The following is a 16,583-nucleotide window of genomic DNA, read 5'->3' on the forward strand; positions in this document are numbered from 1 at the left end:
TATGTTTACACACAAAATTGCTCAGTCCAGACTCGGGTTCGAACCCGGGCCGCGTGATCGTGAGGCAGACGTGCTACCGACTGAGCCAACTCACCGCCCTAAATATGAGAAACACATGTCTACCTTGACATCTGGCCTCGTGAAATCATCATACTATAATTCGAGCAACGTTTGTCTGTCTGTTTGTTCCTCTACTCCTCCCAGGTCCTTGGTCCGATCTCCATCAAACTTAGTGGGTGGATGCAGGTTGACCGCTAAATTGCCCTTGAGGGGTTCATTTTTTGGAAAGGTCAAGGTCACTGGGGGTCAAAGGTCAAAGAACTTCTAATCTCCGTCAGCTGCAATAATCAGACACCCGATAGAGGGCGCTATATATGGGGATTCCCCCAGAAATATCCTCGATGGGGATTTCCACGTTGTAGGCCTACTTATGCTTCCAGCAAGTTTGGCCAAGATCGGACCAGTAGCGCAAAACAGTTATTTGACCTCTGTTGACCCAGTGACCTTGACCATTTCTGGGGGAATCCCCATAGAGGATTTGTGGGCACTGGCTGAAGCCAAACAAGCATGATACATGTACTTCATCATAGCCCCCCCCCCCCCCCCCCATGCCCCACTTCGGCTGATTCAGCACTCTACGGGTACATTGACTAGTTCTATAAAAGTGTATACTGATAATTAATCCTAGTTTGTTAGATTTTTATACACGAGCCTCACAGAAGACACTTAGATCTTTATGGTTTTATTCAAACATTCATTTTTAAAAGGGTGAATACTCTGCCTTATCTGATATTGTGTGCACTTACAAGTACCAAAACACTCTAACTGATAACTTCTCACATCAGAGCATACCTAGGAAATAACATTAAATTGCAACATAATACACAAAAATAAATTTGCAGTCAAATTGCACAATAAAAAGTAATAAATTTGCAGTCAAATTGCACAATAAAAAGTCGATAAATTCCTTCTAAGCAAATTGTTAATGGAATTGAATGTCCAATCATATGTGAAACTAGAGATGTCGCTATGGCGACTGATGCCTCCGCCATAATGCATGATTGTCCCAATAGGCGTATAGTACAATGTCTTCACAATGTGTGATCCATGACAGTTTCACATAACTGGCAAAATATTGAAATGACAGGTTTGTCAGAAATGTCTTGAACTGGGTTTGCTATAATTTTCTAAGAGTGCAGGTACACATATTTGGGGAATTTTGGGAAAGTTTATGCAATTAGTAATTTCCAAGGTACGAAGAAAGAGTGTGATGACGGTACAAAATAGATTTTTTTTTTTTTTTTTTTTTTTTTGGGGGGGGGGCATTGAAACCTGGCCTTTGACCCTTAACCTTTGACCTTCTGGCTGGAAATTTCCCGGAGAATCTCCATTAGGTAATGCATGTATTAAGTTTTGAAACTAATAATGCAAGCATTGCATATACTAGTATATGAGGGAAATAGTAAAATTTTGAGGAGTTGACCTTGACCTTTGACCCCTGACTATTGACCCATGACCCCTAAATTCCCTAGATAATCCCTGCCAGACAGTACATGCATATGTACCAAGTTCCACGAAGATACATTGAAGCATTTGAGAGAAAAGTAATATTGCAACATTTTCACCTAACCTTTGACCTTTTGACCTTTCACCTTATGACATGAAACTCTCTCTGGAGAATCTTTACGCAGTAGTACATGTCCACACCAAGTTTCAAGAAAATACCTTCGGGCATTGCATAGATATGGGGGAAATTGCCACATTTGTAGCATTTGACCTTGACCTTTTGACCTTTGACCTCTTGCCAATGTCACTAAAATCTACTCAACTAATTGTCCCATCATACATCATCCTTGGACCAAGTTTGGTGAAAGCTGCTTCATCCAGTTTTGAGTTATCACGTAAACAGATAAATTTTAGGATTTGACCTTGATCTTTGACCTTTGACCTCTGTCCGATTTCACTGAAAAACTAATCAAGTAATTGTCCCATCATACATCATCCTCCAACAAAGTTTGGTGAAATTTGCTCCATCCAGTCTTGAGTTATCGCGTAAACGGATACAATTTCATGATTTGACCTTGACCTTTGACCTTTGACCTTCAGCCGATTTCACCCAAAATCTAATCAAATAATTGCCCCATCATACTTCATACTTGGACCAAGTTTGGTAAAATTCCAGTAAATATTACTCAAGTTATCGCGTAAACGAAAGCGGACGGACGTACGTACGGACGTACGGACGTACAGACGTACGGACGTACGGACGTACGGACGGACGGACGGATGGACGGACGGACAACCCGAAAACATAATGCCTCCGGCACCACTTCGTGGCGGAGGCATAAAAACAGATGTTTACATCATGTAAACGGGTAAAGCTTATTTAACAAGGTAGACTTTACGAAAATATAACTATTCATCTCTCAAAAGTACAAATATGATACACATCTTCATGCTACTATAGTACTAACATTGTGAGATGGAATGCACATTGCACATATCATTTGCTGCAACCTCATCAAGTCATATCTGATGCTTTGAGGAGCAGGCTACCATCCCTGGCATTTACAGATTATTTTTGCAGTCACATCGAAAGAGATATCTCAAGATGCATTAAAGTGAAAAGAATTTCAGTAAAATTGTGAAGCTCACTTGAATACATATGCTGGAAAGTGGATCATACTCTCAGCATGTGACAAAAAGCCTATCAAATCATCTGTATGTATACCTCCACATATATAATAATAATTCTGAAACAATAAACATTAATCTCTGAATTGACATAGAAAAATCGGCTATGTAATAGACTGCAGTATACTTAAAAAGAAACTCATCTCAATATTCTTGTTGACTTTATAGAATAGATTGACATCAAACAGACAGACTAATACAAAAGATTTCATTAGAATCGGGGCTAAATAAAAAAAAAAAATTCTGAAAATTTAACATCTCATCCATTTGCAAATGACAAAGAGGTTGGTCACAATTATGTTATGCAAATTAGTCAAGATGGTGGTGACGTCATCATCCGCCACGTCTTGCATTGACCTGTGTGAATTAACTTGACCGATAACTGTAAAGGAATTTTCACTGCTTGTTTGACTCTCTCTTAAAGTCACCATGAATACCGAATGGAATTTACCCCAGGGTCAAGCACCTTTTTGTGGCCTTGTCAACAATCACATACTGGATTCATCCCGGTCTGCTGGTTAAAGCTTTATCACGCCACGTAGTACCAAGCTCGCCACGATGAGGACGACGGCATACAGGCAGTAGAGGTAAATCCCGTAGAACCGGTTGGCCCGAAACCGCATCACCACCATGAGGATCATGGAGGAGAGGAGACTGACAGCCAGTCCCGCGGCCAGCACGTACTGGACGTCGTTGGTCACCAGCTGTAGCCACGACAGAGGGTTTACGTTGGGGGATAAACAACAAATTGATGACCACAAACTATTGACGATACAGGAGTACATGATAAAAGCAAGTTATAGAACCAAAGAACGATTTCCTTTTTGCAACAAAAAAAAAATAAATAAATAAGATAATAATAAATAAACATTTGGCAACTTTGATTTTCCTTATAATGTAATTTGAAAGAAAACTTTGTAAAGCAAGTGAGTAAGCAAGATGAGAACTGGGCCCTGTTGCAAAAAGAGATGCAATCAAATATAAGTCAGGTATCAGCCAATCAGAATTGAGTATTCAGAGACTTATGTTTGATTTTCTGACTTATGTTTGATTACAACTTTGATTCAACAGGGCCCAGATGTAGGATAGATTTTGACGTTTTGATGGAATAAAATCTTGCACCAGCTTCAAGTACATCTGATAGATTGGAGATACACTTGTAGCAGGAGAAAGCCATGCAACCTTCAGTATTTCACTCCATTGTATGGGTCTAAGATAAAATGATATTTGATTTGATTAAATGATATGCAATTCCTAGGAGGCAAAAAAAAAATTATAATCATGCAACGAACTTGAAGTACAGAGTAGTTTTATCAACTGTGTCGGATTCTATACTTCTGAAACCATTACTTTAGAGATTTAAACTTCTTGAGGGTCCACTAAACTTCTACTGTCGTGTTTGAAATAAAAGATATTGCACAATATGACTTGTGATTAACTTTAGGAAGAGCAACAGCCATACTTCCTTATGGAATCACTCACCTTAAATGAACCCTTGTCTCGGATAGTGGTGATAGTACATGATATACCGATGCCCAACAACATGTCTGACACACAGAGGGTTAAGGGCAAATGGGAACTGTACATGAGAAATGGCTCAAAAAGAGTCCAAGAAAATAAAACTTTACAAGATGTTTTCATCTGAGGCTGATTAGCTTTAGGCTGATTCAAAACCTGGCACAAATGAAGGTATACTGTAAAAGTGGATATTTTCACGTGACTAATTTTTCGCGCTCGGCGGGGTAAGAAGAGTTTCGCGTGTTTTTAATTCCGTGGAATCAAGACATCCACTACTGGAATATATGGGAAGCAAAGATTTTTGCGTGCTTTTGTTTTTGTGCTAGTTTTGGGTTGCGCGAAATGCACGAAAATTTTAACACCGGCAAATTGTTCCACTTTTACAGTAGTATGCAAAACGAGTCCAATGAGAGAGATATATTCAAATCTATGATACTTGCATCAAGATTTTTATTGCAACTGGTTAACAAATTGCTCTTCATCAACATAAATAAAAACTGATTATTTTTTGTTTTTACAGTAGCCATTATAAGAAATTATGGGCATTCATACTCAGGTTGAATTCAATCCATTACCCTCCTGATTGCTAAACAGGTGTCATAGTATTTATGCGCATATACATTTCACTTTGATTGTGTGTTTGCGTACATTTACTTTTGCAAGGTGTTAATGCTGCAATTCATGATTACTATAACCATGTACTGCACCATTTATTGAATCAGTCTTGCCTGTGATTGAGGACTGTCAAGTAAAACATTAGATCTAAAACACACATTTTGAGACACACATACACATCCAAGAACCCAGGAATATTAAGGAGGTGATACAACCATGTGAAGGTGAAAGGATACTGAACATCGGTCCCCCAAAGCAGGCTGACATTCCCATGGTGGGGAATCCCTGCTTGGCCATAGTGATGTCTGCTATCAGATCTACTCAGGACAAACAACACGGGAATACATCAAACATTTAAAACTCGATTTTCCAGATATTTTGCAAGGCGTTAACATGTTTTGTTGATTTCACTCGACATTCTACAATATCCAAAATAAATAACCTTCCAAAAAAAAAAAAAAAATTGCCTCACATAAGAGAAATACAATGCATAACATTTCAAAGGTGGGAAATTGCTCACTTTTCTCTACTAACAGCGATATAGCTCATTCTGTCACTATGGTCTCCGGTCATAATATCCACCAATCGCAAAGTAATCTTACAAGTCATGATTGGTGAGATATTATGCTCGCAAAATATACGGCATAGGTGGTACTCGAGAAGAGCAGTATCTTTTTTTCCCCCACAGAGACCAAGTAAACATGCAAAGATGTGTTTTGTTGTAGCTCTCCCAAAGTAAGATCAGTGTATGAACTGCCCTATGAAAGACCCAACTGAAAAACAGGGAACCAGTCTGGATAATGAACCCATCACCTACTGCTATGTCCTGTATACATTAAAATGATTCACTACAAAATGACACTGGAAACTATTCAGTATCAAAACTTTGAACTTTTCACCATAAATGTTTTCAGCTGTTTCTGTGGGTTTGTTACACTGTCACTAAATGCACGTTTGAAAGAAAGAATATCTGCAGTTGCAGGGTGATTTGAACATAAATCTACTGTTCACAGACAGTTTATTCTCACCTCCTATGCTGTTGCCCCATGCCAGCACAGTCAATCCAAGAACAGCATCATCAATATTGAACTCGATTCCAAACATCTGTGCAGTAGAATGAAACACCAGACATTTACATTATGCGCAGCTCAGTTAAGTGCAGTTCAGTCACATCTCCAGCAACAACTGGTCTCACCTCAAAATGACCCCTTCCCATTAAAACTGACATAGACAGATGATTTGTACAAGGCAAGACCTACTGTAAAAGCTGGAGTGTTAGTTGCTTGCATATGAGCTGACAATTAATGTCAATTAATCTAGACAAGAGTGCTTCAGCTATTGCTCTTGCCAAGACAATAGCATATTGACACTTACATAGTGGCTTAAGCAATCGACTATGATATATAGGGAAGTATAATGTGTTCAACTGTGCTTTATGTACTGTGGTTGCCAAATATGAACTGTGGCCATAAGGTTTAGAATAATCGCACAAAAGTATGTCCAATTTAACAACACAATATGCCAGGCAAAGCAGTGACACCGTTACACCAGAAGGAATCAGGTCCTTGCCTCTAACTTGTTCAAGGAGAAGTTACCCCATGGGAAACTGTTTAAAATGGGTTTCAAAACAATGGCCAAAAGAACTAATTTTATTATCACCACAAGCAGAATTACTATTCAGCCTTGCAGCTTGTTCTAATTGCTGAATGACAGGCAAAAAAAAAAAAAAGAAAGAAAAAGAAAAAGTGCTGTGGATATATCCTTTCCTCCAATCAAACAAACACAATATTTGATGTTAGAGGTGCACTAATGCCCATATGATCATTTACAGGGCTGCTAACATTCACGCATCGAACTCAGGGAGGTTCCAAAGAGCTATCAGGAAGATACAGTGAAATGACATTTTGCTCCTGTGACTTTTGTTTCGGTCTTTTTTTTTCCAAGGACTATAAGGTTAGGGTTAGTTGTGTTAGGGTTTTAGGTTTAGGTTGATGTGAGGATTAAGATTATGGTTAGGGTTATGTTTATGGGTACAATTTATGTTTGGCTTTAATAATGGGGAAATATTTCATGGGAGCAATTGTAGGAGGAGCAAATGTCATGGAACTGGAAGATATATGTGTGTTACATGGATCCCAATGGGCAAAAATGAGTACTAAATCAGGGAGACTTCGATATTCTCTTGGCTGGACACGAAGGGAATAAATATCAAAGCATTCAGGGAACCTTCCACACAATCAGGCAGACTTGGCAGCTCAGTTACTTTTTCTTCTCCCGACTATAATGACAGCTAGTATGAAGGAAATCTCACCTGTAAGATGTTCACGATTTCGTTGGCCAAGGAGTAGATCCACAAGACTGCCACCACAAAACCAATGTAGGAAAATGCCTGGTAGAAAAGCCGAACGAAATGTGGTGCAGGAAAGAGTAACAGAAGGTGGTGATGCATTCCACTTGAAACTATAGAAACATGATAATTCTAAACAACAGTTGTCATGTAAAATTGAATATTTAAAAAATTGGCCTAAAATTGGGCTTTGAAGAACAACAAAGCTACTGCAGAGAGCCAGAATGGCTCAGGGCTGTCTGCTTGTTGCTATGGCAACAACAGTGATTGGACAGTGTCAGTGTTTGTCAGTCTCTTATGAAACATGAATTTTAAAAAAATGAACAAAAATAAATGGTATGCCTCCACCATAATGCATGATTCTCAGGAGGTCTATAGTACATGTGGACAATGTGTGATTACATTTTCACAAAATTGGCAAAATATTAAAATGACATGGTTGTCACAAATGTGTTGAATGTTCACCTTCCATGACCTAGGTTTAATTGGATGAATAGGAGAGCATGTATTTGGGGATTTAAGGACTTTAACTTGACTTTGACCTTTTCATAAATTTATGCATTGAGTAATTTTCAATGTATAGAGAAAAAGTGCAATTTCTGTATTGAATAGTAAATTGCTACCATTCTCATCTGGCCTTTGACCCTAAATTCATAAGAGGATCACTGTCATTCATAACATGCATAAATATGTACTGAGTCTTAAGATAACTTGAGCCACTTTCGAGACATGGAAGAAGAAGTATGTTCAGCATTTTCACTTCATCTTTGACCTTTGAACTTACCAGAGAATGTCTATTGGGTTATACATGCATACACCAAGTTTAAAAAAAAAAATCCTGGTGGCATTGCATAAATATGAGGGGAATAGTAACATTTTGAAGTGTTGCCCTTGACCTTTGACCCTGACCTTTGACCCCATGAACCCCAATTCCCTAGATAATCACTGCCAGTCAGTACATGCACTATGTTCCATGAAGATACCTTGAACAATTTCCAAGATACGGAGAAAAAAGTGAAATCTTAACATTTTTACTTGACCTTTTGACCTTTGACCTCATGACCCAAACTTTCACCAGAGAATTTTGATTGGGTAATACATGTATACAGTAAGTTTCAAGAAAATATCTTCAGCCATTGCATAGATATGGGGGAAATAGTGAAATTTTAAGCATTTGAACTTGACCTTTTGACCTTTGACCTTGAGCATGTGCACCCAAAAGGTGATAGGCACAACTTCACCCCCTAATATACATACATGTCAAGTTTCATTAGGATACCTCAAAAGGTTTTTTAGTTACGCTGTCCACAAAATTCATTACGGACGAACGAAAGGACGGACGGATGGAAGGATGGATGGACAGACGGACGGACGGACGGACGGAAGGACGGACAACCCGAAAACATGATGCCTCCAGCACCACTTCGTGGCGGAGGCAAAAAAACTCCACGGTGCTTACAGAGTGATAGACTGGATGTTTCTCTGGCTTGGAAGTGAAGAATACAAGAGCAGCGAGTAGGACGGAGATTGCAAGGACCAGATGCCAGACCAGGAACCCACCTGTGATTGGCTTCGTTAATCCTAGGCAAACAGGAAGTACAATGACCCGAGGGAAGAGGGGAGAGTTAGGTACAAACCTGCATATTAACTGTAGTGAGGGTGGAAGCAAACTAGGGTTTATCTTGACATGAATTAGATAAAATATATAAAGAGAGAGAGAAAAAAAAAAGAGGTGGGGGGGGGGGTTGCAAATCAAATTGACACTAGTTGAAGTAGGGGAAAGAGAACAGCAACCAATACTGTAAAAGTGGATATTTTCGCATGAGTAATTTTTCACGCTCAGCAAAGTAGAATGAATTTCACATGTTTTTATGCCAGGTTTAAGTGTGTGCGTGTGTGTCACACAAAAATGCACTGCTATAGCTTCTGACCATCCAAGCATTGAGAATTAAGGGTTTCTGAGACAAACGCTGAACTAAGGCTTTCTATAGCTCAGTCAGTAGAGCACCGGGCTAGCAATTCGGAGGTCTCAGGTTCGAATCCCGATGGAATCCCATTTTCTTTGCTCATTTTTCCACTAATAATGTTTTTGATATCACAGAATCAGGACTTTAATTACTGGAACATGTGGTATGCAAAAATATTTGCGTGCCTTCACTTTCCGACTAGCTTCTGGCTGCACAAAATGAGCAAAAATTTCCACTTTTACAGTAATTGAAGGTTTGAAAGTAATGCTAGCATTTGTTCATATAAATGCACATGATATCAGTGATATACAAGAACATGTGCAAGTTAAAAATACATATTATGTTACCTTGAGTCTCCAATACATAGACAAATGAGAAATCAGGAAATGACTACATGTCTATAAAGAGACTAAAATAAATAGATAGATAGATAGATAGACAGATAGATAGATAGATAGATAGATAGATAGATACATAGATAGATAGATAGATAGATAGATAGATACATAGATACATAGATACATAGATAAATAGATAGATACATAGATAGATACATAGATAGATAGATAGATACATAGATAGATAGATAGATACATAGATAGATAAATAGATAGATAGATAAACAGACAGATAAATACATATATGCAGTGTGCAGTAGATGTCATAAAGGGTTATGAGCTGCTGTGCATCAGTTAAAGGGAAAACTTAACATTTCAGAAAAGCCTATCACACACACAAAAAAAGCCCTTCAAAGCTCAAAAGATATTCAGGTCAGGTCTTACCATGATATGTGGCAACACAATTTTTCAAATTGGCACTTTTCCCCCCCCCCCCCATTTTTTGTAACATAGAGCACAATAATTTTAAACCCATTCCATCTAATCATTCCATGATGTAAGATATGTCGTGGAATTCAGAAGTTGCCAGTTTGAATAATGACAAAATAATGATTGCTGCAGTAAAATTCTCCCAGGATTGGATGGGTTTATCGCTATTGTGCTGCACTGAGTATATCAGAAACAACTTTGATAATTTCAAAGAGGAAAGAAGCAGACTGTCATAAAACATGCTGGAAACCAAGAATTTTGAAACACTGAGATGACCAAAAAGAAAGATGAAAAGATGCGCTACAGTCCTCAATCCATCGAAAAAAAAAATGCAATCAAAATATATCAAAAATACTTTTAACATTTGTGAATGAAATGGCAAATCAACTTTGAACATTCATATGAATGAAAAGAAAAGGGGGTATAACTATAAATGCCAATTTTACACCCGAATTAGTATTTAGAATGCAAAGAAAGAGAATGCCGGATAAATTAGGTGTGTTATATAGTCTACACATATTTTATGAATAAATGCACCCACTGCTGGTGCTAGCGACATAGGATGTTACGTAATGTTCACCATCCACTCACCTTTTGTGACAAACGTACAAAAAGTTGGGGCAAGAAGCAGGTTGAGAACGTTGAGCATTCTATTCCAGCGATTTTTGGGCTCGTTGTAGTCTACGACAGGTATGGTTATCGTCAGTAGAAATATCAGCGGGCTCTGGGAAGAATGACATGAAGAACAATTTTTGAATATTACAGCGATCCTCACTAGTATAAAACCACTCTCTGGGAGGCACAGTTTTGAATTTTGGGGATTTGATAGATTCAGCTGAAAAGATAATGGGAGTCCAACCAAATGCATTGTGAAGAGAGATGATGACTTTACCCATCCTATTACAGATGTGTCTTACTTTCTTGATGGCACCTACGCAGAAAAGTACACACTGGACTGCAAATCAAAAGATGCCTAGTATCATACACAGTCAGTGGCACTGGAACCATTTTGCTACTCAATTACTTTCCCCATTGAAGGAATTACTGTATACTCTTAAATTTTCATAGTGGTTTTATTTTTGCTAATTTTGTTAATAGGCTCACGATCTTAACCCATTGAGGATGAGTCCCGAGTATACTCGGGCAAGGGTCTATGGGAAATGCGTTTTGTAACAAAATCAGCCCGTCCTCAATGGGTTAAAGATAATGCATGGAAATAAGGACAAAAATGAAAAAACAAAACAAATCACAATTTGCCCAAAGTGCACTGTCCCAGGTCAGCACACTAGCATTGCAATATATTGTGACTAGCAGTAATAGAGCCCCAATCCAATGCCATCAGGGCCCCTGCTCAAATCCTTGACATTTAGTACTTTTTTTTTCCTGAGATTTGATCTTATTTCAAGCAATGTTTTAACAAAAAGGTTTATTTGAGAAGTCACACTTTCTTCTGAATGTTTGTGGCATCTTTCTTTGCAACTGTCATAATGTCAAGACCTCAAAGCGCAAAATTAACAACTTGCAAAGAATATCCAATTAACTGTCATTTACAAAAATATCTGTGTGTAAACAGCATGTACGGTATTACATTCATGTGTTAATCAACTTGTTAAGACTCTACAACTGCACAGAGTCAGAGCCTGAGAAAGTTCACACAGAAAGTTAATAAATCGTACTTAGGAACATATGTTATGTAATATCTGTAAGAAAAGAGTTTTAACTCAAGTTGTTGTTGTTGTTGCTGTGTTTTTTCTCTACAGGTATATAGCTGAATTGTCTTTTGTCTTTTTAAAATCCATCATTTGATATTCAAAGGCTTTGCAGGAGTTTCTAGCATAATCTGTGCAAGCTTATTAAACTTACTTTTATAATTTCCCACACTTTTGAGTACCACTTCTTCTCTGACCACTCCTTGATATCAATGGGACATATTCCAATGAAAAATTCCTTCATCTGGCTTGTCCTCGTTTCTCCATTCTCCCTACCCAGCAGAGGGGCATCTACAAAACAAACAAACAAACAAACAAACAAATCACACATTATTCAAATTCATGAAATTCTTGCGTTGAGATGTTTTCCACTGCATGCTATAAGGATTAGAACGAACACTTGCGGTCGGGCGAAAGCTCGGTGGTCTAGTGGAGATGACGCCTGTCCGGTGATCAGGAGGTCGTGGGTTCGAATCCTACTCGAGTATGTACACCCATGATTTTTTTATCATGGCTACTACTAAAACACTGATCAATTCAGTGCTTATTTACGTCGAGTGAGGGCAATTTGTCAATCAGTTGCAATGAAAACATCTCGACGCAAGAATTTCTTGAATTTGAATAATTACGCAGTACCCGCTGCATGCTATAAGGATTAGAACCAACACTTGCTGTCGGGCGAAAGCTTGGTGGTCTAGTGGAGATGACGCCTGTCCGGTGATCAGGAGATCGTGGGTTCGAATCCTACTCGAGCATGTACATCCATGATGTTTTTATCATGGCTACTACTAAAACACTGATCATTTCAGTGCTTATTTACGTCGAGTGAGGGCAATTTGTCAATCAGTTGCAAATCACACATTGCGATGAGTACTGATAAAGACAATCTATGACAACAAACAACAATGATAACAGGATAAATTTTGAACACTCTAATCCTTGGCATGTTTGACACAAGTTAAAATATGGGGGGGGGGGAGACCATAACATCCATATTCAGTAAATCTATCATCCACATCGATAGCTGGGAAAGTGGTATTGCCACAAATTAATTGCTACAATCAGAAACTACACTCCTGAAATCCCTATTCATTGTATGATCCCCTTTCGTTGCCATTACAGTTGTTGTTCTTTTTACTCTTACATCATCATATCACATGACTATCATAATGAATATCACTTTTCATTTCTCCAGAAGAGATCACATACTTTTGGAAGAGAACCAGAAATGTACAATCATCATATATTCTGATGGCGATTTTTGCCAAGAGAAACAGTCAAAATATTTCACATCCATAAATTCAACGGGGTGATGCCACACCTAAATCTAGCCTGAATTCCCTTTTTGTACATGAAATAATAAGGAAAACAACTTTATAGCACTCTCTTTATAACAGCTTGTACAGTCAATGAGACTGTAATAAGTGCTTGATACTTGATACTTGATACTTGATGTAATAATCCCTTGTGGAAACTCTTATGTGAAGCTATTCTAGGAAGATGAACTTAGGCTGTGCGCCATATGGAGATGCTATTTCGTGCAGTAATGTACAACAGTCTCACATATCATACAGTGTTGAAGTGACAATAGCTTGAAGCCTACAGAAAGAACAATCTTAGACTTTCATACACAGGCTCCCTCCCTCTCTCTCTCTCTCTCTCTCTCTCTCTCTATCTATCTATCTATCTATCTATCTTTCATATCAAGATTTGAGTAAACCTTTGGTTTGTCTGTTTGATTTTTATTCTATCTGACAAATTCAATATGAACATAGTGTGGAATTCTAGAGCGTCAAGCACCATTGTCTTGTACAAAAGGGAGCCATACGGGCAAAAAATGTGCCATGTTTTAGCTCTAGAAAAGTACTAACTGCATGACTACCAAACAACTTGTTCTTGCTTTAATGTGATTCTCTAAGAATAACATTTTGAGTCATCATCCTTGTCATTTCTCATAGACGATAGTTAACAAAAAGAGAGAATTACAGAAAAATATAAATTGACAAATCAAAAACACGCACAACGGTATCCTACAAGTGAAAACAGATAAACAAGCAAACAAATACTGGCTAGTTATGAGAACAAGATTATCTTAGTTTGTTACCTTCACCCTCATCATCTGACTGTGCATTGAGAGAGCGTGGTGTTAAACTGCGCGCAATGTTTCCATCCACACCAAGCATGCTGGCTACCGCGAGTCGCTCGGTAACCGTCAGGTGGCCTGGGTAGGAGAGACACATGGATATTAGACATTAGCACACAAAATGCACATGGATTATGATTAGAAACCTCAATAAGTCCTCACTTTAAGAAGATTGAACAAGTATGTTAAAGGCCCTGTTTATCTTTGGTGATTTAAAAAATGTTCAAGATGTCACATTTGATGCATACCGTGTAGATCAGGTGTATCACAAAACATCCTACCATATAAACATTTTTGCAATAAAGCCTGAAATATACGGAGATATCATTATTTTTTTGCATTAAACCATAACTGTAGATGGTTTAGTCTGGAAACATTTTTATTATAACTATTGTTCACATTTGTATATTTAACAATACTTAACATCGATTATACTAGTTCAAATTTTTACATTGGTTTTTCTATCCCTAACTCACATTTTAGAACTACTATGTATTTTGAAGCACTAATGCTGGGTTTTTGTTTCATCTGCAAATGATAAAATTATGCCTTTAAGGGTCAGTTCATGCTAACTTGCACCATCTCAGATATATATCTACATTTTGAAATAATGGTGCGTACAGTGAAAAACAGGGACATAAGTGTTCCCTTCATGGCTGTGTTATTTTTCATAAGTTCCACATATGAATAGGGGTGTATGTATATCTCTGTCTGAGTGAATATAATATTCTCCTCATGCATTATCTTAATAACAAGGGACACTTTTAGAATATAGTGACTGCTTTTTGCCTTAAATTCTTTCAGTCATGATGTGCTTGAAACCCAACTCAAATTGTAAAGCAAGAGAGATTAACAGCCTTCTTCCATGCAGTGACCAATTGAAGATAATGATGCACCAAATCACCTACAAAAATTTCATCCAGTGCAAATATGCTTTCATTCTAAAATTTGACAATTGTGCACGTATACTAAAATACATTTGCAATGAAAATTCCTAACAAAAATCAAATTTCCTATTAAAAAAAAATAGAAAAAATATATAAACAGAGAGAGAGAGAGAGAGAGAGAGAGAGAGCTAAGTATGATGAGATTTCTAATGAGAAAGGAACTAAACACGAGATATGACTGAGAGAGAATGTGGTAAATCACTGCAACAAACACATAGTAATGCATGAATACCAGGTAAGACAATAAATCATACGCAAAAAGTAATGACTTCTCTAGTGCCTATACAGGAATATTTAAAATTTTAGCTTATCATAAAAACAAAATATATCATATCAAGCATTCTGGGATCTAAATGCTTGCAATGTGGAAATGATACTGTTGATATTTACACCAATGAATGAGAAAAGGCTGGCTAAGCAGTGTAATTCTGATCATGCCATCTTGGTCTATCTGTGATTGCATTGATTATTCACAGTAATGGTCAGCATGTCAAGATCATTGTGACTATCTACATCATTATACACTTTCATGGTAGAGTTTTACTAACCAGTGAAAGGCATATGATATTAGGCTAAACTGCATTTTTTGCAGCATACGCTGTTTGATTTTTTTTTTTTTTTATTTCTCCTCAAAGATGTTATGTCAAAACTTTTTAAATGTCCTTTCTTTGGGAGCATGTAGGCATGCGTTTCTACTAACCTCGTTCGTGCAGATTCGCCAATGTGCCATAGTCAACAGTGACCATGTCACTACCATGGCTGTTGATGCTAGGCACGCCATGGGCAGAATTAATACGGGTGCCGTGAAAATGACTGGGCTCTGTGAGAGAACATGGATGGGCATGGGCAGAAAGGATGCGGATGGAAGAAAACGAACTGAATGAAACACGACAAAGCAATGTATGCAGTGACTGCACATTTGTGTTTTCTCGCACAAACGTAAACTGTCACCACAGGACCCTGATAAAGTCCCAGACATTAAAGTCAAGAAAATGACAAGAAAAGTGTTTTTCTTGCTAAACAAGAATTCTATACTCATGCTTTATGTGCTCAAAAGTTGGAATACTTGATGTCTCAACCATCTCCTGTGCAAAGTTCAGGAGCAATGTTTAAAATTTCATGCTCTTTCATTTCTTATAAAGAATGTTTCCATGGTGGTTGAGCGGGCCTATCATGTTTAAATTCCTTAATTTAACAGTATCTCAAATTCAAAACTGATTATCTCCTTTTTTTTCTAAATCATATTTATCTGTATTTACAACACTACTTTGTAGTGGATTAACCCGTTGAGGACGAGTCCCAAGTATACTCAGGCAAGCATCTATGGGAAATGCGTGTTGTAGCAAAATCAAACCGTCCTCAACGGGTTAAGAGAATTTTACTGTTGGAAAGCTATGTGCCTGAAGAATTTAGTAACATAAGCAATTCTACAAAATTGATGGGCAAGTTTGCCAGGTTTCTGCAGTGACAGTTCACAATTGCATTCATATCGGCGAGGACATAGCTGAAAAGGAAATAAATAAACTCTAGGCTTTTATCAACTGAGAGCTGTCTGTGCCTGCTTAGAAAAATCACATGTAAACAATCATGGTGATGGCAAGTGAATTTTTATGTCGGTCCTTTTCAACCAAAACATGGTGAAAGCTCATGCACAAACAACATCACTATCAAAGGTGTTTTCTATTTGCATGCTTCCCAAATGGACTGCTGCAGGATTACATGGTATGAACAAATGGCAAATGGTTCTGTTCTTTAGCATGTCGAAAACAAGAACATGTCCCTGCAGGCATCCAATATGCTTGCCTGCCAACACTTT

The 16,583-nt window shown here is 37.8% G+C and overlaps 1 protein-coding gene across 1 annotated transcript in view; it reads right to left on the reverse strand.

Moving 5' to 3' along the window:
• Positions 1-3,212: 3,212 nt before the first annotated feature.
• Positions 3,213-16,583, reverse strand: part of LOC140227769 (mitochondrial sodium/calcium exchanger protein-like) — a 67,788-nt gene continuing 54,417 nt past the window's right edge. Inside the window, exons 8-17 of the mRNA XM_072308166.1 lie at positions 15,468-15,587; positions 13,782-13,898; positions 11,832-11,968; positions 10,560-10,692; positions 8,634-8,755; positions 7,139-7,216; positions 5,856-5,931; positions 5,064-5,144; positions 4,177-4,241; positions 3,213-3,398 (exon numbers count right to left, since the gene is read on the reverse strand). Of these exons, the coding sequence (XP_072164267.1) occupies positions 3,213-3,398; positions 4,177-4,241; positions 5,064-5,144; positions 5,856-5,931; positions 7,139-7,216; positions 8,634-8,755; positions 10,560-10,692; positions 11,832-11,968; positions 13,782-13,898; positions 15,468-15,587 (1,115 nt within the window). The remainder of the gene's footprint in view (positions 3,399-4,176; positions 4,242-5,063; positions 5,145-5,855; positions 5,932-7,138; positions 7,217-8,633; positions 8,756-10,559; positions 10,693-11,831; positions 11,969-13,781; positions 13,899-15,467; positions 15,588-16,583) is intronic.

This window comes from Diadema setosum, chromosome 4, assembly GCF_964275005.1.
Source record: "Diadema setosum chromosome 4, eeDiaSeto1, whole genome shotgun sequence".
Lineage (NCBI taxonomy): Eukaryota > Metazoa > Echinodermata > Echinoidea > Diadematoida > Diadematidae > Diadema > Diadema setosum.